The following is a 26,407-nucleotide window of genomic DNA, read 5'->3' as shown; positions in this document are numbered from 1 at the left end:
CTAATTAACAACTGAAACCTCTCAAGCATCCTTTTACTTTCAAGAATCATAGTATTAATAWGTGATAGCAGGTTGGAAAATACTGTTAGGAGAGGATCAAAGTTTGGAATATTAGATTAGATCTCAGTATGATTTGTCAAAAGGCAAAAGGCATGTGAGTTGATTAGTAATGCACAGATATTTAGGAAATTAACTGATGTTCTGAATATACCTGAAGTTCTGAAGCAATACCATATATGTGACAGGAATTTATTTGTGTGCATATCAAAACAACTTTGAAAATGTAGTCCTGTCTCTTCTTATTCAGCCTTCGGCTTAACTGCTGAAACTTAAATGTGCAACTAGGGGAGGGGAGAAACAGGAATTTCCAATGTAGACWTTTGTCCAGCAGAAACTAGATGGAGCTGCCAGCTTGTTACACATGGACCACTGAAAACCAAGCAAACACTGCTCTCCATTCCTGCACATTTGCAGTTTCTTTTGGTTCCCTCTTATAGTTACTTATCCTGTTAGCTTAAGGAAAAAGCTAATTGCTTTCCCAAGGAAGTAAAATCTTCAGTGTACACTGTTTCCATTAGTATTCTTTTTCTCCTTTTACCTGCTCTCAGTTAGGGTTTAACAGAACGCTCAGGATTATAAGCATAGTTTTCACTGTTGGTTCATATTAATATATGATACTACAGCAAGTAAAGAAAAAATGAAACAAACATTTTTTTCTCCAAAATGTGTCACCAAAATACAGCCTTAAATACAGAATGATATCAGCAGTTTGGTTTCACAGTTCGCATCCTGTTTAGAGGAACTGCTGGTTAAAATTATAGGACTTGTGTTTTACAGGAGATCTGTATAGATCATGGATCTGCAGAACCTCATCTCCTCTTGAAAAGCTATGAATCCACACAGTCTGCACAGCTGCCCTGCGCTCTGCAAGCCTTAGCTCAGAGGTGTTTGGAGGTGGAGGCTGGCCAATGTGGGCATATTGCTCGGGGTTATGCCCATTCGCTTTTTCCTTTTCTTCTCCTCTGTGAGGGAACGTAGATGCCGCAGAGATTGCTTTAGCCCTAAGCATATTTTAACACGAGTGGGCAGGAATAGAGAACAGGGGCACACCGTCTTAGCAAATAGCCAGCTTACCCTGTCAGCCTGACACAGAATTAGATTCCCCAAGCAATGTTTCCACCTAAAATTCAGTCACTCAATAAAGCTAACATGCTTCTGCTTAAACGACCTTTATTTTTGTTTCTTAAGACCAACTGTGTTCATAAATTAAACATTTGAAAATAAACAGCCTCACCTCTGTTTTTAGCAAGTCTGTCTGTTTAAGCAAGCAGGTTGCTGATGCCGTTAATAACACTGGGAAACTAGTTTCTTTCATGAATATTTAACACTCGAAGGACTGTAATCTAGMAACAGGCAGTTTAGGCTGCAAACTTACAGACCAGTCACTGTTATACTCACTGTGGCCCTATTTAAACCAGGGAAACAGATGTGAAAAGCTCCATATTCTATTTAATTGCCATACAGTCCATTAAGGCTTTAGTTTTTTTCATTACAGTATGTTTTTATCAATATCTGTTTCCATTTCAATAGAAGGAACTTTTTCTTAAAGTCCAATTGTATATTTGAATTTTGAGCCATCATTGCTAACTAAGCTAATTTCTTTAGTGAATTGCATACAATTTAATTAATTAGCTTGGATAGTCATTTTACACTTTTAAATATTTCAATATTCTTATTCAAACCATTATAGCTATAAGAAAATCTCTAGTTCTCCCATTTGTTCTCCAGAAATGAGCTGCTAATTAGTACCAATTCTTAACCTTTTCGTGGTGTTTATTTTAATAACTGTTAACTTGGAGTAGCAAGGAAACTGAAAAGTGTTCTCTACTCAAAAACTAAACTGCTGGCAGACTGCCAGGGTGTTTGTGACCTCTATAAATCCTTAAGGTTTTGATCTGCATTTGCTTGTTCCCAGTTCTGTGTTGTTTCTGTTTTTAAATTATATCTTAGAGTACTCAAGATATGTAATAATGTTAATCAAAGTGACATAATAGATTATTACAAGCATTCTTGGATTATGTGATGTCTTGATTCTGTAAATGATAGATTATAGTATTATATTTCTGGAATTATTATAGTATTGTGCTGATACAAATTATACTGTCTCCTCTTCTCAGGCATATTTATTTAAAACAGCGGATTCAATTCAAAGACTGTCAAAGACAATGAAAGACAATACCTGACCTTGTACTGGTTTTGTATCAGGATCAATATGCTAGTGTAACTTTCATATTATTTTGTACTAATTCCTCAGATCTGAAGATACAAGTTTCTTGATCTTTCTGTGTATGTAGAGTTAATTGCTATCGTAATTATAAGACATTGTAAATGATGGGTGAAAAGATCACTGTGCTGCTGCTGCAGCACATTTGTTTGTTTGGCAATATGCAATGATGAGTTAGTTCAGGTAATAGTGTGACAATAGGAATGCATAATATTAGGAAATGCACCTCTCCAAAGGCATTTTTTGTTGGTTCATATAACGATGTATTGATAACTGAACAGGTTCTTTCCTCACTAATGCTTAAAGGGGATAGGAAAACGAGGACTGCTTAAACAGCTGAGGAAAACAATGATTTTTGTTAATCTCTGGTTACCATTCTGATTCATTGTAAATGATTATGCTGATAATACATATTATATACATTACCTATCACGTGGCATACATATTATATGGCGTGCATATATATGGCATACATATGTTAAAATATGTCTACATGAGTTATGTGCTGTGTATATTGTGGCAGTTTATGTRTACTTAGTAAGTACATGAGGGGCCTAAATTCAGAGACTTAAAAGGGAGACGAGGAATATCGTATTCAATCATAGAATGAATACAGAGAGCAATATCTTGAGGTTATAAGAATGCTAAAACATGTAAGGAAACACAATTATTCATTTATAAAATATTTGTTATTTTCAGGCCAATTTCAAGCTTTTTAAAAATCCATAAAGCTTACTCAGCTATAGATGGCGTTGAAACTCAGACAAATGTATACTGTCTATTCCTGTACCACCTTTATAGATCTTCATGCTGCAATGACTTTTTAGCAGTGAATTATTTTTTTTTGCATTCATTTCTAAGTGTTTCCATTGACTTTTCTTTTAATTAATGGTGAGTTTTAAGGATATTTGACTTCTCTGATAAGTTACAAAGCCTGAGATAAATGTACATATTAGAGATCACTTCCAGAAATTAGTGTCAGGTATTAGGTATTTCATTTCATCTCTTCTGGCAGATTTTCTTCTAGAATGCTTGCCTTGTCACTGACTATGGCATATCTTCATTACAGCTGTCAGGCACAGAAAAGCAGAATCACAAATATGAAGGAAAGAAGAGATTTGATGGGAGAGGAAGAGATCAAGAGAGACAGAGGCAGAGACTGAGATGAGACAATGGTATCATCCAAAAGATTCTCCTAAGGATGGGGAGAGAGAAGCTTTGCCTGGCCTGCTTTTGAGCCACAGACAGGTAAATCATTGAATTATTATTACCATTGTTGTAAATTGAATTTGCTTTTCAGGCTTATTTTTGCCTGCTCTCTTTCTGATATTATATATCCATGATATTATATATCCATTAAAGAAAAGATAAAGGATGGTTGTTGTCCAAACATTTACGAGTGACTTGAACTGATACACTGCTGAATGGTTAGCGCAGATAAATTTCCCTTGGGAGTAATGACTCTTCTGCAGACACCGTTCTGAAGGTTCAGCCAGCTGCATAGGCAGCTCTGGACGTTACACACTACCCAATTCTGAAATTGTAATTGCTTTCTCCAAAACAAACAAACAAAAAAAATCTCTGGAGCAATTTAAGTTGAATCCACCTTAACATTCTCCATGTGATTTCTGACAACTTCCTTGTGAAGTATGACTCTCATTGTCATCATTTATGAAGTTTTGCCTGCAAGTTCCTTTTGACATTTTTTTCTCATCACATAGGTTCAATACAGCCACTCTGAAGAAATTAGATTTTTGTGCAGCTTCTCTTTATGTTGGGGGTATTCTGATCCTCATTTGTGAATTGGATTCTGACAGGCTGGCTGCCTGGCAATTGTAGATTGTAGTTTCCCAAACCTAGTTTGCTCTTACCAGTAGTAATAACAGTGGATAAAACTTCAGACAGCTGTGGCAGCAGCAGTATTTGTTCTCCAAGTGTAGATGTCTAACCATAAATACGATAATGCCAAAAAATTGTATTGCTGGAACAGTTCCAGCTCTGCACTGGCTTTTGCAACACCTTCCTACAACRCGGAACACAAAGATATTCCAGTGCTCAGACTCAGGCACTCTGCTTGCATGCAGTCAGACTGACACAGACTCAGACTGGCTTCATGTGGAACTAGCAGCAGCCTTAGGCCCTCACCATTTTTCGTATGTAGCAGGTGTCAGGGACCGTTTCAATGCAAGAGGAGGGTTATGCCTATTCTAGCCCTGTATACTATCTGAAAACATTCCTTGCCTCATTCAGATGGGAGCTGGTGAAAAGGATAGAGTTAGGAGCTACAACAGACATCGGATCCACAAGACAGAGCAAGCAGTCTTCATACCATTTTCAGTTATTTCACACTGGTCACATCTAGTGGGTTCTGTTGCTGTAAATTACTATGAGACTATTTTAAAAGGATTGTTCAGATAGCAGAGTATTGAACATGACATACTGGCTGCCAGAATTCACTCATGTCTCTGATGTCGGAATAYGACATACATACGTTCTAGTTCTAATTTACTTGGGTGATAGTCAAGATAAAATTATTCCTCTTTGTAATTTCTACAAATTATTCCTGCTGAAAAGACTTTTCAGCAACTATAGAAGAGTATATCAAAGTTAATAGATCATGCTCACCAGCACTGATCTCAAACTCTATATAGGCTGTAAGTGGGGAAAGTAAATCTCAATGCTAAATACATAGATTTTACACAAGGAAATGTGCACGTAGGACTTCTGCCTCTGCAGTCTGCTAGTTAGCCTCAGATAGCCTAACACTGATGGCTTTCTTTCCTTGAAGCTGTGCAGTATCTTCTCTCCCAACAGTGTTGCAAGCCATAAAGGAGGATTAGGGCTGCTTTTGAACAGCATTAACTATTGTGTGCATTTTCAACTTGCAAATTTCTAGCATGCTGTTAATATCATGCAATGCATAAATAAGAATAATTAGCAATTAATAAATCATTTGCTGAGTTTTGAGCTTGTATTTTGTTTTATGATAGATCTGCTGGTCTTCTGACGTACCCCCACTCCCTTCAGACTTGCCTATACAATCAATTTAGAGGTTACAAACCTGGCATAATCGTTATAGAAAAATGTGATCCCTGGGGGAGGGGATATGTTATAGATTCTTCTATACTTCTTCTCTTGTTTTCCTGGCATTCCCAATCTTTGATGACTAGATCTCCCTATTTGAAGATTAGAGATGTTCAGAGCAGCATCTCAATACTCGTTTGATTTACAGAGACAAATTTTGTGCTAACAATGTCCTGTAGTATTTTATTATCAGTAACAGTAAATAGAAATACATGTAGATAAATAGGGGACACTAGATTTACTGCTCGTAAAAAAGTCAGGTTCTGTCATCACAGTACCAACAGCAGTATCAAAACTAAATTTGATTGACTGGGGGTTCCTAAGCCTGGTTTGCTAAGAGAACAAGGCTAAAGTAATGTTTTTTGTCTGTCCCTCTACTSCCTCTAACAACTTTTAAATCATACATCAATTTTGGTGTTATTGAGATCTCAAAGATAAGATGTTTTTACAGCTGTTAGGAAAACCAATAGCTGAGTGAAGACAAAAGGCTGAAGTACAAACTCTATAGTTCTTTCTTTGGTTTGTTCTGTTGGSTGATCAATCAGCATATGTATACTAGAATAGACTACTCTGAAAAAGCAGAGCAGGTTACTCTTTGTCCAGACAATAATCAAGAAATGCAAGAGGAACCTTATGGTTTATGGGTTAATGAGATGAAGAGGGGCTAGATTGCAGAGGCACAAACCTTCTTACTCCTGAAGAACAGAAATGAGAGGGGATGAGAAGAAGAGGCAAAAGCTATTATTCCAGTGGATAATTTCAGTGAAATAAAACACTAAGTCACAGAGACCAGGTTTTCAGGGACTACTCGTCTTCCTAGCTAAAAAATGTTTGGGTGATTTTGATGATTTTAAAATATGAAAATCTTTTTCTATGTATAGGACAGATAGGTGATTCACACTTCCCAGAATAACTCTAGCTGTGTCTTTGATTACAGTGCTAATCTTCATCCATTTCTGTGTATCTATAGAAATTGTGGAAAGATGCCACCTGTGGAATAGGAAGTGGCTGTCTAGTAAATATTTCAAATCTGTTTTTTTACAAGTAAATGTTAATGCTTCTAAAATGCAAGACTATCACAAAACAAGGTCATCATATTGTAAAGTATCATTTGCATGTACTTGAAAAGAACCCTGTAGCATTACTGGGTTTTTTTCCTTATTTTAATTTGGTTCCTCTGTGAGGAAATAGGTCTAATTTATTTGTACAGAGTTATTTATATTGCTTTATAAAAGGTGTAGAATCACAGCAGAAAAAGGAAGTATATAACATAAAACCACAGGAGAGCCACACTTGAGTTAGTTAATTCTTAGATGGCTGCCTGGAATTATTAAAATAATGAACAAGTCAGAGAAAGAGCCACGATAATAAATATATATATATATTTTATATACATATCCACTATAGTATATATTTTTTAATTCAATATGGTTTTACTTTAAATATGCCTCAAGATCCGGAAGTTTCTGGCAGTTGTCACTGTTTTCACCACAAATTTTTACTAAAGCTTAGTTCTTGGACTCTCTATCATCACAATCATACCTTCAGACAACTAAGGAATAGTATGCTGGGCTCCAAAAGTAAAAATTTTAGTTTTCTGGTTTTGATGCAAGAACTAGCAGACACAAGATAAACTACAGAGTAAGGAAGTTTTTATTCTAAGTGAATTTTGCTCATTATAACTCTTAAAGAGATACTTATTTTAAGTTAAACTTCTATGCAAAAACCTTTTACAAATGTTTTATTCCACAGAGTATATGCTGATTTTTTTCCCTGATTTTCTATGGCTGCTTGCAAATCTTTGCTGAAGCCAATTTATTCCCAATTCCTATTCATAGACCTCTTTCAAGTGCTTTGGAACAGCAAGGAGAAAAACCAAGAGCCTAAGAAAAATAAAGTGTTAAAATAATGGAAAAGAAGTAATCAATTACAAAAGTAAATGATTTTACAAAAAAAAAAAAAAAAAAAGCTTTCAGGATTTTAATTAACTAAATAAATTGTTCAGTGCTAATTTAGCTACAGTGACTATGATTAGAAACTTAAAACTATTCTAATTGAAATGGTGGTCATGTTTGGTTTTGACAAGAGATAAGGAATGTTTCCTCAGTGTACCACTTGCTGTTCAGAAATTAACTTGAAACTTTAAAAGAAATCTGGATCAATTCAGGAGAAATGTGATTCTCTAACCCTGCAGCTTTGGAAAGAAAGAGAAATATTTTAATCCATTATTAAAAATCCCTAAATTACGCCTTAGAGTAGAATTAGTAACTTGCTGAAGCAGAGCAAAGCTTTTAGGAAATAATCACACTGCTGATTCTCTGTCCTGCCCTGAGCAGGAATTGCTCTGCAGATTGCACAGCAGAAAGAGAGGCCTTTTACTCCTTCCAGATTTCAGATATATAAAAGTATGAGCAAAAATACATAAACTGCCAGTGGCTTCCTCAGTTTAACTCCTGGATGAGACTAAGGCTGAAAGTACTACTTCTTCTACTGTTTACGAAATTACTACTGGTAGGCACCATTCTTTTTAACGTGGGGATGCACAGGAATTCATTCAGTAACACATTTCAGAATGATAGAGGCATATTGTTTTACATAGGCCAAATCTACTTGGCCAGACAAGCAGACAACCCAGTCTGTTCTTTGCCAACTACACCCTCCCAGACATGTGACTAGGATCCCTCCATACCTGGAAAAGCTTCAGAGGAACAAACCCCCGCAGCCCCCCCGTGCTCAATTCTCTACTCACGTAGCGTTCCAGAGACATTTTCAACCATTGACGTAAGTGAAAGCTGCCACCTGCAATTCTAACTTGCGCCAGGGTTCAGTGGTTGAGAATTTAGTATCTACAAAAACTGCCGAGAGGCCCTTTTTGCATACTGGGGGTGACAGCAGTTGTTCAACTACAGCAGCTGTGCTGCCAAAGGGAATGAACGTGGAAGAACAGCATGAAAGGTTCCCTTTCTCATGTGTGCCAAGGGCATGGACATTTTCCTCATTTGCAGACTCCTAAACTTGTCTACAGTTAAAACACAAATGGAAAGAAACTCTAGCTGAAAACCACTTTTAGCCTCCTGGCTTCTCAAAACACTTCTCAGAGGGGTTAATTTGGTAAATTATTTGGTAGTTTTAACTTATATTACTCTTGGCAATGAACATGCATCTTTCCTTCTCCAACATTAGAGTCTTCAAGATGTATGAAGATTTTTTTGAAGCCATAAAATAAACTTCCTGCATAGCTCTTTATTTTCCTCCTTATTCAAGTCTAATAACAAAACATGAATTCCCCTCAACAAGATATATATGAGGTTCTGAGTGAGTTGTAGTGCCACTGGGTGAAAACCCTGATCCAGTAAAGACAGTGAATGCTTTAGGTGACTTTTGTCTGATCCAAATTTCATCTAGTTAGCTTAAGCTGCCATKATTGTAAGCACTGTCAAAATCCTTCTGTTGTTGCAAGTCTCACAAACTTTGCCAAGCCCCATCTCTGAACTGTATCCACAACCAATTTGTGATTTATGGCTGAAAATACTTAATCTTCAATGGCCAGTTGATAATATGAAATGATACTACACATTCGCAATATTTGTGATGTTGTTTCATGTGTTGTCCAGAATGACCCACCACAGACTTTATAAAAGAGCAAAAACTAGCACCATCAGATACAAATTCTTGTCACTGAGGAGGATAAACTTGTTACAGGCAGCAGAAGAGACAGTATGACTAACACAATGTTAGTCCACACGTGTGGAGAATATGTTAGGAGAAAACAATGAGGCAGTTTGAAAGGAATAAGGATTGATCAGATTAGCCTTGAAAGAGCAACTGTCTACATGGAAAAGCTGCTTTCTTCTACACAAGAAAAACTGTTTGTTCCTGGCTAATACTATAAAGTGTAAAATGTGAACACAGTAAGAGTTCATGGGAAAAAACACATTTTCTGTGTTTGAGACGCTTGGTTTATTGTGGACGCTTCTAGTTAAACAAAGTATTGCTAATCACAATAAGGTGTCCAAATTTTACTATGCATGCTCTYTTTCTTCTGTTTATGCTTGTATGTTTGTGTGTGTATGTGTATAGATAATCATAGGTTGTGCACTCCCTTTAATTTGTAACGAGTTGATGGTAAAATGCAATTGTATTATTTTGCATTATTTTATACATTTTTTGCAAGTCAGAAACACGGTTATAGCGTTAAGCTGTTTTTTCTTTCAGATACTGTAAAACAGGTGCATGGAAGTATGTTTCTTAAATGTATGAGTTAAAAACAAAACTATTTTACTGAAGGATTTTAGAAAGCTATTTAAATGTGGTAACTAAAAATTAAGGATGAAATTTAATAGTACACCTAAGAACAGATTAAAATCCATATTGTAATCATCTCTGAATGGCCATTACTGTAGCTTTGTGTCGCAGTTTTAGAGTTTTTTTCAACTATTGTTTCTATTATCAAAATCAACAACAAAGCCATTTCACAAATATTTAACACTTTCAGTTCCCTTCCTACTTTTATTTTATGATAATAAAACTGGAGTCAGAGCTGGTGTGTGCATTTCAAGGGAAGTTACGATATAAAGCAGAGAACATAGAACAAAACTACTAYAAATCATTTATGATTGAAATTGTAGATTGAAATTTGTGAAAATATTATCTCTCACTGAATAGCTTATCACAATGGCCTAGCAATACTAGGATGTGTATTCATAAGCATTTTAATGTATGCAGCCCACCTCTTCTACTTCATTTTGTACCCACTGTACCGATTCTGGTTGGAAAAGTCAGTATGACTGGATTGCAAAATGAAGAGGGAAGTAATTTTATGGAATGTTAAATTTCTGATGACAGTATTATAAATCTTAAAATAGTTTAAATAGTGTAAAAGTTTCACACAAACAGATTGATCAAAAATATGTAGATTTAGCTGTGGATAAACTGATTTGCCAAAGTTTATGCTTGGGCTTATATAGCCTGCATAGGTTTCTTGCACAGACAGAAACTGATGTATTAATGAATTTATGTTTTTATCATTTGTTATAAATCTGTGATTTTTGAGACAAAATATGAAGGTGGGAGTTAATGGATATAGAAAGATGATTAAGCTGTAAGTCAACAGTTAAAATGATAGTATTTTGGCATGGAAGAGGCAAGTGCAGTTTGTCTATGTGATGCTGTTGGCAAACCAACAGTGAAAGCAAAAGGTACTTTCTGTTTGCCTTTCAAGGAGGTTACTCATGCCACAATTAAAAAAATGGTGTCTCAACCTTTTCATTGTAAGGAGCCCAAATCTGGCAGAATACAGGTGTAGAAAAGATTGATTTTTTTCCAGATATGGTTCCTATTGCTTTGTTGTATTGTTTTCTATACATTTGTGAAGTCAATTTCTGATGTCAAGTATCCCAAAGGCATGAAAGATCACAATAGCCATGAGGCATTGATGATGGATCTTCCTGACAGCTGTGGTAAATAGTGGAAATATTTTGCACTGGAAAATATTCAACATTAAGAATACTATTAATCAATGTACCCAAACAACCACAGAATACAACATTTGGTATTAAATAGTGGTAGTATGTAATGGGAATAGTGCCTCATTAAGAAAATTTTAAAAGTAAAGCTTACACTGTAAAGTGCCAAAACAGTAGAGGAGGCTTCTTTTAAACATTGCCTTTGTTTTCGGGTTACTATCTGATGATGGGACACATCCAATACTTGGTAAGAAACAGCTGCAGGACTAAACCCATATTAAATAATTAGGCTAATAGTATGAAAGTAGAAGTGGAATAACAAAGGAAACGGATAACTATTTTCCAAAGTCAAACTACAATGAAATACAGAACATTTTGTAGATACTAAGTACATCCCTGTCTTATTGAGCAACATTTCAAAGCACTATAATCTGCACCCCAATGACAGCAAAATGAGTCTCACCCTTTATGACGTCCTTTACAAGTTTGCTGTTTGTGACTCAAAGCTTCCTATATCATATTCTGTTACTGCAATACTCTCATCACTTATGACAACTTGTTTCGTTAAGTAGTCATTCATCCTTTTAAACTGCGTTATAAAGGGTAAAAAGATATTGTAAGTGTAAAAACATATTCTAAATAAGTTTTATTAACATAATGTTAATTATTGCCCCTAAAGGATGATTTTAGTGATTAACTTTATTTTTCTCAAATACAATTTACATTGCTGATTATTGTTATTAATATGTCAGATTTATCTGAATTAAAAGCTGAGTAGAAGTAAATGACAGGATGCCAAATAATAATCTAATATAAACATTCTTATTGCATGATAAATGAAGCAAGATAGAGCAAAAAGCTAAATCCTAATGGAAATGGTTATACAGAGAAGAATTCCTGAAGACCTACCCATTGTGGTTCAGAATAAAGATCCACTAAACACAGGAACAACTTTAAGTTCACAGCCTTATTTGATTACAGACTCAGGATGCAATTCCACAGCCCTGCTTCATACAAAATTTTTGACTTCGCTGTTTGTCTTAGCTTATTTTTTCATTTGCCAGGTTAAATCAACAGGATGATTCTAAAGGCGTGGGATTAATCAGATGCTAAGAGATTTGCTGGAGTTCTGACATATTACAGTAGGTGAGATTGTTGAAGTTGTTAATGAAAAGCTATTGTGTATATTAAATATTAACATTTTCAAATTCATCCAATATATATGATGCTTTTTTGAACTGAATTAATGAAATGTGCTACAATCAAAGCTTAACAAAATATTTCATTTTTTTCACTATTTTATCTTTCCTAAATAAAATCAGAAGCTGTCATTCTCAGGTTGTAATTAACTTCCTTGAAAATACTCATTGATTTTTCAAAAAGGTTCATAACATCTTCTCATAAATCAGCATCATGTATCTGAATTAAAATCTGAATGTAAATTAGTAACATTTTCTATTAATGATTGTGAGGCTAAACGCACATTCAGAACTAATTAAACATCGTTGTCTTACAGTGACTGACTGAGTTGCAAGTGAAATGGATCTTCAGACTGTAAGTTTATATACAAAATTTTGTTTCCAGCGTGGAAAGTTTGGAGCTCTAGTATTCATTGCTATAGTTGTAATTATATTAACAAAAAAGCCATCACCAATTTGCTAGTGCTTTGAAGTTTTACTCAATGATATAATTTAAGTTGAAGTCAGTATCTATAAATTAATTTACAGTGGTTTAGGAAGTGGTCTCAAAATAGTTTTGACAATGCAGCTTGCAGCTTTTAACTTCAATCAGAAATTACACTAAAAATACGGTATTTCTTTTGACAAGAAAGATGATGATAGTGATGTAGGCTTTTTCTTGGATGATTAGTTTAGTAAAGTGTATAATTTAAAAATTGATTTTGTCCTCTTTACGGTACATTACAATCAAAATATAATAAGCACCTCTCTCCCTGTTAATTTAACACTACTAGCTTTTACCTCAGGAATTACCTAAAGTATCCAAATTTTTGGAATGGTGTTAAGCTTCTTCCTGGATAGATCATAGAGACACCAATAAAATGAGGTTTGCATATTGTCAGTGAAAACTAAAGCTTTAAATGAAAACAAATTTCCACTACTTACTGACCACAGTCCCTTCTCTGTCACAGCACTGCAGTTTCTTGTGAGAGAAGTACATCCTCCAGTTAAGCTAGCCATTTTATTCTCTGTCATTCTTTGCTGTCTCAAAGCWCTCCATCAGCATACTTCTCTTCTCTTTCTGTCACTGTGTTAAAACTTTCTTTTTCTTGGCTGAAAACTTATTAGTGTTCTCCATCCTTTCACACATCAAACGTGGCTGGAGCCTTGTCTATAAAGGTCAGCTTCTCTGACTGTACTTACCTCTAAGAAAAGAAGCTGAGCAGCCAGTTAAAGTTTATAGAGGATACGGTCCAGTTCCTCTGGGCTAGACCTCTGCACATAGCCAGGCCCCAAAAAACATTCTACTGTAATCAAGCAGGCTGGATACTAATGAAGCCACGCATACAATGCTCAGTTCTTTGGACTTCCTGTCCTCTTTTCTGATGAACAATATTGTCTAGATCAGTGAAAGTATAATATTACAGTAATATCTGCACATTCTCTATGCCTACATCTTCATTATTATGCAATTAATTGGCTAATCATTATTATGTAAATATAATAGTAATAAGTTAGTAATAAATTATGTGAATAAATTGGTTACAGGTTTTATACACTTTAAGAGCCTTGCATTTCAAAGAGAAATACTCCTCTCTTAAATTAAGCTTCTTAATGAAACCTGTGTGTTTGTTTCCAAAGAGTAACAGTAAGAATTATGCTTAGGCAATGAGATACAATGAATCATCTGATATAAACACTTTTATGTATGTTAAATACAAAAATAATTAGTTTGGCAAAGAGCAGTATATTCAACAACAATGACAAAAAGCATATTCACTAGGGATAAAAGAGACTGCAAAAAATTCTTGCAAATTCTAACTGTATTTTCACAATGTCAGACTAGTGACAGTTTCTCTCACTGGAAAACAGAAGTTAAGCTCTTATTTACAGCAATGGGGAAAAGAGCAGGAATACACAGCACAGAATGTGTATTCTAATGTGCAAAAACTCCCCAAAGTACCCTGCTATTTAAATGCTTCTTTTCTCAACACAGAASTAATCAAAGTTAACTTATCATAAGGCACCATTTACAGAAATGTCTTAGCTTTATTTTCAGAGCAGTTGTAGCCGGGAAGTATCCAGGACAACTGACAATCAAATACAGAAACAATCATATTATTCCCTTGCACACTTTTAAGAACAGAAAAAAATCATTTTAATCACAGGTGCTACAAACGATTGGCTAGGATTAAAACTGACAATTTGTTATAGTGCAACAGAAGGAGTCCTGCACTGATGTGTTTGCAATTCCCTTCTCTTTTGTACATTAAATTAAAAAGAAAGAACTAGTACATATATACATACATGTCTAACTTAAAAGCCAATATTTTTCCTTTTAAAATCTTTGTAATATACAATTTGCTTCCCTTTAAAGTCACCTTTATCTTGGGAGTCTGTAGCTAGCCATAAATACTTTAAATACGAATGCAAGGCCAGTTATTACTAAGGAGACAGTAACTAACTGAGCTTTTAATGATCATTAATAGAAGTGGCAGTGGTTAGTGCTAACATTAATTATTTGTTTCACTGTGCTATCACAGATTATTAGAAATAACAGTAGTAATCACGTTCCAGAAATGAGGATGTAACTAAAAAATCTCCTAACTCACATGGCAGCAATGCTATAATCCTGACAAATGAAATAAATTTCTGACTTGTAACAAAACAAGTAGCAAAAAAAAAAAAAAAAAAAAAAAAAAAAAAAAAAAAAAAAAAAAAAAAAAAAAAAAAAACACCACTTGAATGTTGAATGCTGCTGCTGCTTTCTTAAGATTCATGAAAGTTAAATAGAAATGAACAAAACAAAACCTAAGTTTTGCAGGAAGGTTTGCTTTTGGTGTCATGTTTTTCATATAGCTTCTAAATTCCTGGGCTTTTATTTTATTTTATCTAACATTCTTTGTTATGAAACTTGAACACCATGATTATTGGTAGATAGCTGCTTGTTTACCATGTGTATGAATGAAAAAAAAATGGAAAATTTTTTTTGTAAAGTATTCCTAAGAGAAGCATATTACTGGAAGAAAATTATGGCAAGTAACAACCACAAATTAGCTTTACTAATAAGCATCTAGGCTGTCAGGATTCACATGGGCACAGAAGAAAGTCTGCCTTCTTCCTGATCCACCAAAATGGACATTCTTTCCTGAATATTAGAAAAGAAGGGATGAGAAACTGAGTAAACTACACTTCCGTTGACTGCAAGACGCTGAAAAGAAATCTCCACTTTTGGCCTCCTTTTGGACTGCTACTTTTGGCAAGTAACTGTGCTAACTGCAGGCTACTTAGAAGTCTTTGTTCTTTGGTAACAAACAGTCCTGACACAAAATGCAGTCATTTTCAGTGTCAGAGTATTCCACTTTGACAGAGCTTCCATTTATAAAACACTTCCACTATCAGTTGGCAGCAGCAGCAAARTGACACTTCATGAGGGCAGAAGGACCAAATGAACATTCAAATTAGAACATTTTTAATAACATCTGGCCTTTAATAGTTTGTCTTCTGTATTTTGAAAGACACAATACAAAAAGATACAGAAAGCCTAAGAAATTACTCCTGCCTCATCACATCCACAGACTGATGTGAAAAGTACAATGTCAGTCTAAAGTTTTTTAGTCTCAGTTTGAGAAAGCTAGTAGATAGAAAGTAACAACTTAGAAAAGAGAACTTAAAAAATATATATCAAAGTGTCTGATGATACAATTTTGCACTTTTCATTTTCTCTATATAAGTAAAGATTTGGAATAGATTTTCTATGAAAGCTATAATTCAGAGTCTGGTTTATTTGCGTTTTAAAAAATATCAAAAAAGCCTATCATTTTTCCAACATYAGCAGTAGGTAATGCTGCAGTGTTTCAGAACTCTGCCATAAAGTTTCAAATTGCTAGATATTGGACTTGAAAAACTTTTCCTAATGTATTTTTTATTTATAAAGATTTTTTTCTGCACTATAAATGCACATGCATTCAGCAGACTAATCATTTGTGCTGTACTGGTTAACTTTATAAAGTCATTTAGTCATGTTTTATATGATTTTATGAGAGACTCTAATGGCAAGAAATACAAAAATAATGATCTATTTGTTATGAAATAAATATATGTAGCATCAGCTATGGAACGCCTTGGGTAATTTCACCACTTGAAGGTCTGCATCAAACAACCTAAAATGACTTAATCCAAAAAGCTGATTAAAGACTGAAACTGTTACCATCCTTGCTGCTTACTTCTGAGGTTTCGACCTGTAGCAGGAATGCTTGAACCACATGTGAAGGAGTCTTTGGACTGCCCCTTTTTATTGCCCAAAATATTAAGATAACTCTAAAGTAGCACTAGCGCTTGTATATTGTAAATTGCAGTGGTGCAAGAGATAATTCACATATAATTCTTCTGTCTGTGCCAGAGGGCCAGCTCTTGAGACACAGAGGTGGTACAGATACTTGGGGCCATCTGTAAGTCAACATCCTATGGTACTATTATCCATATCTTTCTTTCTTGATTCTGAAACTGTGCAGCTCCAGTGAGTTGCATACATATGCAATGGTACAGAATCAGGCTTAAATCTGAATTCAAATCCAAGAACTCAATGAGTTTAAAGACCTGCTGTGGTGTGCCTTTTATTATAGTACATGAAGTATTTTAATTTAAATATCTCAGTGTGACAATTATAAAAATATCAAACTACTATCAATGCAGTAAGAATCTGTTTATTTTCTGGATCTTTTCATTACCTAGGATTCTGATTATGTTTAAAATACAGAAGATGCTACAGATTGTACCCTAACTTCTTTACCATTTGGTATCTCCTTTTTGAAAGCATGGTCACAGGAAGATCAGAGGAGAGCAATCAGCAAAGAGCTAATGCACAAAGCAAACATGGAGATGCATTACCTATCCCCATCCTCCCTTTAATCTTTAGAAGATCATGACTTCAGGAGGCTAGACCACCTTTCATTGGGAGAAGACCGTAAGTTTCCCTCAAGAAGTGGTGTGCTTTTGTGCTGTTACAGATGTAATGCTGCAGTAAAACTATGTACTTCCCTCTCTGCAGTGTGGAAGAACTGCACAGGCCCAGGTGGAAGTACTTTGCTGGAGAGCAATGCAGACAGATTAGATGTCACACCACTATATGTGGTATCTGTATTAGAGGGCACAGCTTTTATTCTCTCCCGTTACTTTGTAACCACAAGCATAAGAAATCATGCTCAGCCTCTACCACGAAACAAACATCAAAAGCACATACAGCATAAAAATCTTCTTTCTCTCACTGCTTTTATGCTGTTCTCCCGAAAAAAGGGAGCAGTATAATTTCACAATAACTGCATAGTGCCGTGCAAATTAATTCTTTGTCCAAATATAAACAAATTTTCTGCCTTTTATACTTACAGAAAGATAAAGACCAGTGAGTATACTTAAAATGTTTCAAAATCCAAATGCCACTGCAGTAAAAATATATTTGCAGTAGAATGTTCACTGAAGATCATCAGCACAGAATAAATCCATCCATTGCCTAAGAAATAATCCACACCTTTCTGAATGATGCCTGTTCTTTCATAAATATATTGAACTTGAATTTGTAGACATACCATTATAGATATAATGTGTGTAGGTATGCATATATAAAATATTTATAGATRAATATAAAATATGTAAAATATATATGCAAATTAAAATTACAATGAAACTGTTCATCGTAAGAAGAAAATGTATCTGTATATAAGAAAGATCTATACTGGGGTCTAATTCAAGACTGAGAACTAAGCTCTCTAGTATTTCAGAACCACTGCAGATGTCATCATATTTCCTTTGAAAGTTCAAGACGCACTTTTTCCTTGCCTTCAATAACTTAACATATAACAGAGCAGATACAGAATAAAAATACTATTTAAAAATGCATATAATCATCTTCCTCTAGGRAAAAAAAAGAGAACATGAAAACCACATACCACTTTATGCTCTCCAGAAAAGTATTTAGCTATTATACAAGTGAAGATGATAAAACAGCCTCATTAGACCTCTTTCTTATGAGACTTTATGGCCTTATGAAGCATCTTGTCGTACTGTAAGCTTAGCTATTTGTATTTTGGTACAACAAAACACAGAATAAGTAATAGCTTGATGAGTTGAATGAAAACACCATTTAGAAAGAAACAAWGATATAAAACATGTATTTGTCATCCATAACAATGAATTAGAAATAAGTTCAATAACTGATTAATATCTATTCAAAATGGCTTTTTATTAGCGTTGCACTGTTTGCACTAGGAAATCCTAGCTATTTCTCATTCTTAGATAAAGAATATTTCTAATTTACAAGAACTCATGTACTGCCTAAACTTATTTGATGTTCAGCAATATTTGTTTCGTAATACTCATTGGAGTCCCAGCATTACAAAATATTGACATAGTTATAATGCAACTTACGTAAATTATTTGGAGGCGGTCTTGTCTCCATGTTTTCATAATGTTGCACATGTACTACAATGTTTAGATCTCTTTCCATATGATCTGTTGTACAAGGACCTTGAGGTCGCATAACATCAGCAAGAGCTCTGAGGAATAAACAAAATCAGAATAAATCTGTTGCAAAATCTGTAAGGCATTTGCTATATATTCTAGGGTTTTTTGTTTTGTTTTGTTTTTACTTTGAGACATGGGCCATTGTAATAAGCACTGCAGAAGCGAGTTCTATTCACAGTGAAGTCAGGGACTCAGATCCATAGTGAGACTTTGCACTTAAGGTTCATTTTAAGCAGACAGAATGCTAGCAATAATATACAGAAATGCATGAATTTCTTTAGAGGTCTTAGCTCTATGGGAGCTTTATCTAAGCTTGCTCAGACTTGTGGAGTTCTGCCATTGCATATGCTCAATGACGTGGTTGTCTTATTAAGCCAAGCACCTCAGCACCTAACCCCTCTCTACAACCTTCACAAACTATCTATCCTCTCACCTCAATTACCAGCAGGCCAAAGTAGACTCTCACACGTGCAATTGCACAGAACACCACACAGTGGTCATGGTCATTTTCATTCAGAAAAGTCACCAAAGATGGACGGTCAGCTGCTTTTCACGTAGTAGTCTAGTCAACAAAGCACTCGTCACAATCAGGGATTTAAGCTTTTCCCATCTAAAGGAGCAGTTCAAAAATGTTTCTTCTAACGTATGTAAAAGTGTCCTAGTTCTTAAGATGGAGCAAAGCTGGAGCAAAGCTTGGATGGGAATATTCTTTATCTCTTTGAAGTCAGTTCAGAAACAGGATGAAAGTTTTATGGTAGCAGGGAGGGAGAAAGCAAAAGGAATCCTAACAGTAGGGCAGGCCAACCTGACGCTGGTCATGGCTTCTTCCTGCAGAGAGAGAGGTTCATCCCACTCTTGGATATGTTCTATGGACTGGTTTACTACTCAGTGTCCTGCCTATTTTAATTCCCATTCTCAGGCACATAGGTAAGTATATGCATCTCTATCAACCTTCTGAATCCAGAGCTAGTGACTAGGTTTTAAGCTCTGAAACTCAACATGGCAACATCTATGTCTCCCCATGACGTAGGGCCATGGGCATTTACCTTTGACTTCAGCAGGGGCCASATTAACCCCTAGGTGTATGCGATATAACCAGCTGCTGAACTACTGTGCCATACAAAATAATTGGCCCATCTGGAGAAGGCGGCCTTAAGCAAAGGAAAGATAAGGCATCTGTTATTAACATCTTCAGAGTTCAGTGCAAGTCTTTTCTATTCAGGTCAATGCACCACTGACCATTATTTGCCTCTTTTTTTCTACTGGTTTTAATTTTTAGACCACTTGAGCTATTTTTTAAGGGAATGGATGAATTTTCTGGGCACTATGCCCAGTTGGTTTAATTTTCTGCAAAATTATATACAGTGTCCCAGATACGGCATCAGGGAAGACTGGCTTATAAATTAATAAATAAATAAAAATAAACACATTAACTAGCGAAAGCCGAGGCAAATGCYGTCTAGCTCCTCCACTGTATTTCTGTGACATGATGATTTCTTAATCAAGAAGCAACATACTTTGAAGAGTTACGTAGTAGTTTCGTTTAAGTTACATGTAGATGGACAGGATATACAGGAATTCTGAGCTGGATTTTGCTCTCAAAAAGCAGGAAAATTGCTTTGGATATGTTTCCCTGTGTTTACTGCTAGCATTATGATATTAAAATATTAGTTACAGTTGTGATCAACATGTTACAGAAATACTCTGTTGATACTGTAAAAGGTCAAGAGATAGCAACCAAATGATTAATGGTATCAGAGCAGTGTTCCCATTTGAAGCAATGCTTATACAGCAGAAATAGCAGAGCTGGCCTACATAGCAGAAAAATAAAAATTCAATAGAAGAGATTCACAAAAGTGTATAGAAAATGCTGCAAAAGGAAAGGATTATATTTAAAAACATAGTTTAAAACAAGTTTTATACAAAAGAAATCCCTGATACCAGTATTAATTCCGGAGGCAACTAAGCACATTTCTGCAAAGGGAAGAAATGCAGATAGAAGTTTCTAACTTCAGTCTGGGAGTTAAACCTGAATGATCTCATAATACACAAATTAGTATTTTTCAACTTTGTGAGAGCAGGTTTTTAGAGATACTTTCTTCACTGTCCTTAATCTGATGGTAAATATTGTTCACTGTAGACTTTTACATAACACCCCATATGATGCCAGATTAACTATTGCCTGTCTCTGAAAATGCCAGCTAAGTGCTCTACCATTTTAAAATGGATTTTTCAAAAGGATTTTAAGGTATTAGCTGTCCAACTCCCATTATATAAAGGAAAAAGGAACTTCTCACCATGAAGTTCTATTTTTAATGACACTGCACCTATGTTTATCCTGTGTTAGCAGGAGTTGTACAATCTGTTCGGGGCAGAATATTTCATATAAAAAAGCTTGTCCTTATCTTCCACTGATGTCAGAAAGAGTTAAGAATATGTAGCAGTTCATATCAAAGCACAGAGAAAATGTTGTACCTGCATTTTGTTCTTTTAGGGGTTTGTCCAGGTAATTAAATTGATAAGACTTTTGTGTCCCTGACATGCACATGACAAAGCCCTTAAATAGATGGTTGCTTTGAAAAATTCCATGTAGGCCAACAAACTTCATGTATTTGTCTCACTTGAATATCATCATACAGATTTTGTTCATTATCTGAAAAAATGATTAGGTGGGTCCAACTGGAAAATGATATATGTAAGAGGCCTCTGTCCATACCTGTGCCATATTTAATGATTGTTCCTAAAAATGCAAAGTACAAGATTATCTTCTAATCATGTAGATTACGTGATTACCAATCAGTCTTGATATTGGTATTGATTGCAATATTAAAAAAGTGCAGAACTGTTAGCTATATATGAGATCACAGCCCAGAGCTATCTAGGAAATATCATTAATCTTCAGGATTTCTCTTATTTTTCTCTTTGGATATGTAATACTATTTTCAGATGTTACAAAGCATGTGTAGCCAGGCATTTCATTTATGGTTACGAGCTTGAAGAAGCTCAAACACAGGATATTTCATGAAAGGTCAGTTGTCATACTTTGCCTCCAAATCTGAGTCAAAAACTATAAGGCAAATAATTTCACACATAGGATTCAGCATTTTGGCAAGTCAGACTATTTTTGGTCCCAGGTACATGCCTTTTGAATGATCAACAAAAGATCTTGTGAGCTCAGCACATTGTGAAGGAAGAAAGAAGAGCTCAGAGGGTTTGTGATATTCAGAAGGCTGCTAACATACTGTCAGAAGCTCTGCTTCAAGAAAACAGGAGCTATAGGGCATAAATATTCTTGATGTGTTTACACATTCCCCACAAGGATTAGGGAAGAAGACAAAGCTACAGTTTTATTTATGGAAAATCTCACCCATGGAAGAAAAGTAAAGCTTTTTCTATAGCAAGAAAACTGTGGAGTTTCTTTCCTACTCATTTTCAAGAGAGAGGATTCTCTACTTTAAATAGTGGAGCCTGGAAGTCCTATTGATGTCATCTTAAGCAGCAAGCATTTGCTGCACTTAAGTGCCCAACAGAGCCTGTAAATACACTTCAGGAGGCAGATCACTCCTCTATTTCCTTTAAGGCATAATACTGCCACAGATACTCATTCCTCTTGCAATATATGATAACATATACCATCTTATTCCCTCTCTTGGAAGGCAGAAGAGCAGAGAAAGACTGTTTGGATACTATTATTACTGCTTAGTCCTTGCACACTCAGTAGCTGAAGGAAACATCTAACTCCTTTTAATGTCAAGGAACAAAGTTATAAAGAAGGAGAGTGATATGAACATTAACATGTGATGTCCAGAGGGAAATATGCTGTGCAGATTTCATACTGTACTTCCCGTCCATTTTCCTCTTCTGTATTTACAGCCCCATACCAACAGTAATAGTGTTTTACTGAAAAGCACTGATCAGAAGAACAAAAAAGAAAATGTCAAGGAAATGTCAACAGTGCCACACATGGCCTTTTTCCTCAAAACAACAGGAAGTAACAAGCTTTCCTTAAAAACTCCCTCCCCCATATAAATAGACTTGTGCAACACAGTTTTCCCCTGTGGATTGCTGTCACTAACTAAATACATTTCCCCAATGCTTTTCTGATTGTCAAACATTTAGGAAAATTCAGTGAAACAAATGGAATGTTCTTGGTTTGTTTTGATAGAGCACTAAACAAGATGCAATGAATGGCTATAAAAATTACACTTGACGAGTCTGTGAAGTTTCCTTTATTAACGTATTGTGCCACTCTTACGCACACGCATGCGTGCACACAGCACACACGTACACACATGCACACACACACACAAATGTCTTGCTTCAACAGCAGATCCACTAATGGCAAGAAGAAATAATATAAGGAATTAATAATGGGAAGCAAGACTGTAGCACACTTATAAGTCAGTGTTCTTATTTCCATGTGTCAGGGAATGTCTCTGTTCATATATTAAAATATTTTTAGTAAATCAAAAATGAAATTACATAATCTACACCAGTTGTATTCTGTTGACTTAAAAAAAATCTTTTATTAAAAAAGTAGTATACATCATGCACTACATTTTTTTTTGATAAGCTATACCATCCTTCCTCTGGTGAATTTGTTCACAGGAATGATGATGATTCACGTGTTTCATGCATCCATGGCAAGGTAATGGAAAGCAGACAATCCTAGCTAAAGGAATAAAAGAAAAATCAGCCTCTGTGTGCTTCTTGCTGCCAGCCAAAATGGAGTAGCACCTAGTACTTTTGGTTTGGCCTACCTAGCTCTCTCAGCACATCATGCTTTTGCTTTTTAATAGGGTTCAGTATAGGAAAAACATTATTTCCCCGACAGTGTAGTGATAGATATTATAAAAGAAGGTGAATATGAATATAAGGAGATAATATTTTAATTGCGAGTAGATAGTATTTTAATTACTGGTACTATTAACTGTTTAAGCCGATAAATTATTTATTTATTAAACACTGCAGCTTTTTTTCCCCCAAAACATTAGCAGTGTAAAATGAGCTAGGATAGAATATTTTAGTTAAACACACATGCAAGGACAAGAGAGATTACTTCAATTCTTCACTCAATGAGTAGATTTTTAGATTGACTAAGGGATTTAAAAATCTAATTTCTTTTACAATTAATGGTAAAACCACCCTATGTAGCTGTAATCRGAATGTGAGAACTTTTTAAAAAGGAGCTATCGCACTGCCTCTTCAGAACATGACTAGCTATTATGTGTACTGAGTGGGTGACTGTTTTTCCATGTGATCATGACTTTCCAAGTTTCTCTAATCCTGACTTGAACATTTTCATGGAGAGGAAAGTACAAGATTTCAGACAATGTTAAGTAATCAGGGTAACAGATGACCTTTCTAAGAACCACTTCAGAAACCTAATCTTTATGCACACATGACTGAAGGATTTCAGAATGATATTCCAATCCCCTGTAATGCTCCTTCCATAAATGAAGACAGAATATCCTTTCAGAATCCTTCACACTTGTACTTTAGATAGCAAATACACGGAGATTCTTTAACAAGTACTTTACTAGTAGAAATAGGACCAATACAAGCCAAATATAAGCAGGGATGGCAACACCTTCACTTTGTCCTGTTTTCTGTAACTGTTATGAGCCTTGCTTTTTTGCCCACATGAAGGCACTACAAAAATAGACTGTAGCAAAGGTGAGCTATTTCATAAAGGACCTTGAACTCCAAAGTTTAAAGAGTATATATATTTTTTTTTAAAAAAAAAAAGGACCCCTGTATTCTTTTTCTCAATTTAGTAGTTCAAGACRTTCAAAATAACTAAAGGATTATTATACCTTGCTCAAAGACTCTTTGCAGAATTACCACTGGCACACAATGGTAACTAAAATTTCTGTGGTGTGCTTTGTTTCTCAGTAGTAAACGCGTATCCATATCAGCCAGTTTATAAATAGCAAATAATTGCTAGTGAACCGGTGATGCATCTGCAGGATTATTTTTTGGTGGATTTCTCTGTTTATTTCAGAATAAGCTGTTAATCAAAAAGCCATACAGGAACTTCAATAAGAAAGAAAGGCTCGTAGTGTTGGGTTGAGCTCCTGGCTATCTTTCCAAGGTTGATTCTTCATCTAAGCTTTAAAGATCATGAATTACACCATTACCAGTTAGGATAACAGGAAGCTTTCTGCCACACTGCATGTCCAATGGAAGGCATTCTTGTAATTGCATTTCACCAATGAAGTTGCCCAAGATGCTGGAACTGATTTAGAGACTTTAATGGAGCTATTTGCCTTTTTAAAGGCTTTTTATCCCCCCCCCATCTGCTTTACTTTCATGTGCCTGGGATTAGCATAACAAATCAGACAGATTGCAAACTTGACAGATATATTATGCCTTGATTTTGAACTGCTCTGACAAACTGGGTTTGAAATATGTTGTTAGAGCTACTGGGCTCTGTCCTGAGCTGCCCACCTTCCTATCCACCACTAGGCAGCCAGGATCTGGAGTAGATGGCACACACAATGCCTAACTCTAGCGGGGGGAGAGGTTCTTTTTGATATAACTCAGCCATTACACTGTGGATACAGAGTGAAACACAGACATATAGATGACAAAGACTTTCATATTCCATATTTTTCCTCTCAATAGTAACTGAAAAATGTCAAGAAATTCTGTAATAGCTTTTGTTTTTTGAGTCTCCCTCTCCTCCTTCCACCCTGGCTCATTTTCACAGCTCAGATATTTTACAAATAGCTCACACACTTCCAAGGGCTGAGGGAGTAGGGAAGGTCCTGCCAAAACCATTTTGCAGCTGGAGAGGGAGGGTGAGATGACATTTGTTTACATCCTTCAGCTGAGAAGTAAAAACATTTTCTGAGCCTTGAAACTGTTAGAAGAGGGAACCCATCACCATCAGCCTTTCTATAATTCAGTGTGGCTGGTTTCAGGGTTTCCCCCCACACGCTATTCGTGCACATTATATCYGGGAACACTTGCTGGATCTTGCTGGGGAGAGGGTCAGACACTGCAGATAAAAGTGAGCTACTCTGTGCAGGCTTCGCAATTACTTCCAGTTTTCCTCAGCACACATGGAGTTTGATAACCTGGGCTAGAGGAAGCACGGGAACCCTGCTCTCCAAAGTTGGTCTTCCTCTGTTGCCTTGCAGGGGAATGCAGCCTGCCTGGCTGGAGTGGTTTAGCGGGGACACATGGGCTCCTCGCTCCTCTTAGGCTGGGGGGAGGGAGGGGAGGGGACCCTGCTGCTGGCACCCAGCCTTACCTGGACATGTGCTCCCGCTGGGGTCTGTGCGCCTTCTCCAGCCCTAGTTTGGTGAAGATGCCCACCAGCACCATGACTGCCACAACCCCACAGATAATGTAGACAATGAGGTTGGTCTTATCCCTGGTGGGGTCGTGCAGAGGGTCGTCGATGCGGGAAGGAGGCTTCCCAGTGTTCATCCACAGCGGCGTCTCRTAGTTTGTGCAGGTGCTTTGATCCAGCCTCGTCTTCTTGAACTTGCAGCAAAACCTGAAGCCACAAGTGCCGCAGCAGAAGATGAACTCCCCCGAGCTGCAGTTGAAGGGGGGGTCCCACTGCCCCATCACGTCGAAGTAGCCCCTGCAGAAGTCCGGGGTGGGAGGTGGCTCGGAGGGGTCCAGCTGCTCCGCGAGGCTGGAGTGGTTCCCCGCCGAGAGCACCACGAAGCTCCCCAGCTGCTGGCCGGCTTTCTCCTGAGCCCGGCACACCAGCGTGAGGAGGTCCGCCGCCAAGTAGCCGAAGAGCAGCCGGATGAAGCCGCCCATCCTGCCGCCCGGCCCCGGCTCAGCGCCGCCGCCGCCGCCGCCGCCGCTCGAGCCGCTGGATGCTGCGCTGCGCCAGGAGCTGAACATAAAGGGGC

At 36.4% G+C, this 26,407-nt stretch overlaps 1 protein-coding gene across 1 annotated transcript in view; it reads right to left on the bottom strand.

Annotated features, from left to right (window-relative positions):
- SHISA9 (shisa family member 9) overlaps nt 1-26,399 on the bottom strand; it is a 188,676-nt gene extending 162,277 nt beyond the window's left edge. The window contains exons 1-2 of the mRNA XM_085300338.1: nt 25,789-26,399; nt 18,435-18,562 (exon numbers count right to left, since the gene is read on the bottom strand). Of these exons, the coding sequence (XP_085156464.1) occupies nt 18,435-18,562; nt 25,789-26,399 (739 nt within the window). The remainder of the gene's footprint in view (nt 1-18,434; nt 18,563-25,788) is intronic.
- Nucleotides 26,400-26,407: the final 8 nt, after the last annotated feature.

This window comes from Rhea americana, unplaced genomic scaffold (genome assembly GCF_003343005.1).
Source record: "Rhea americana isolate MKP2758 unplaced genomic scaffold, rheAme1 scaffold_10, whole genome shotgun sequence".
In the NCBI taxonomy this organism is placed as follows: Eukaryota; Metazoa; Chordata; class Aves; order Rheiformes; family Rheidae; genus Rhea; species Rhea americana.
This window is presented reverse-complemented; position numbering and strand designations above follow the sequence as displayed.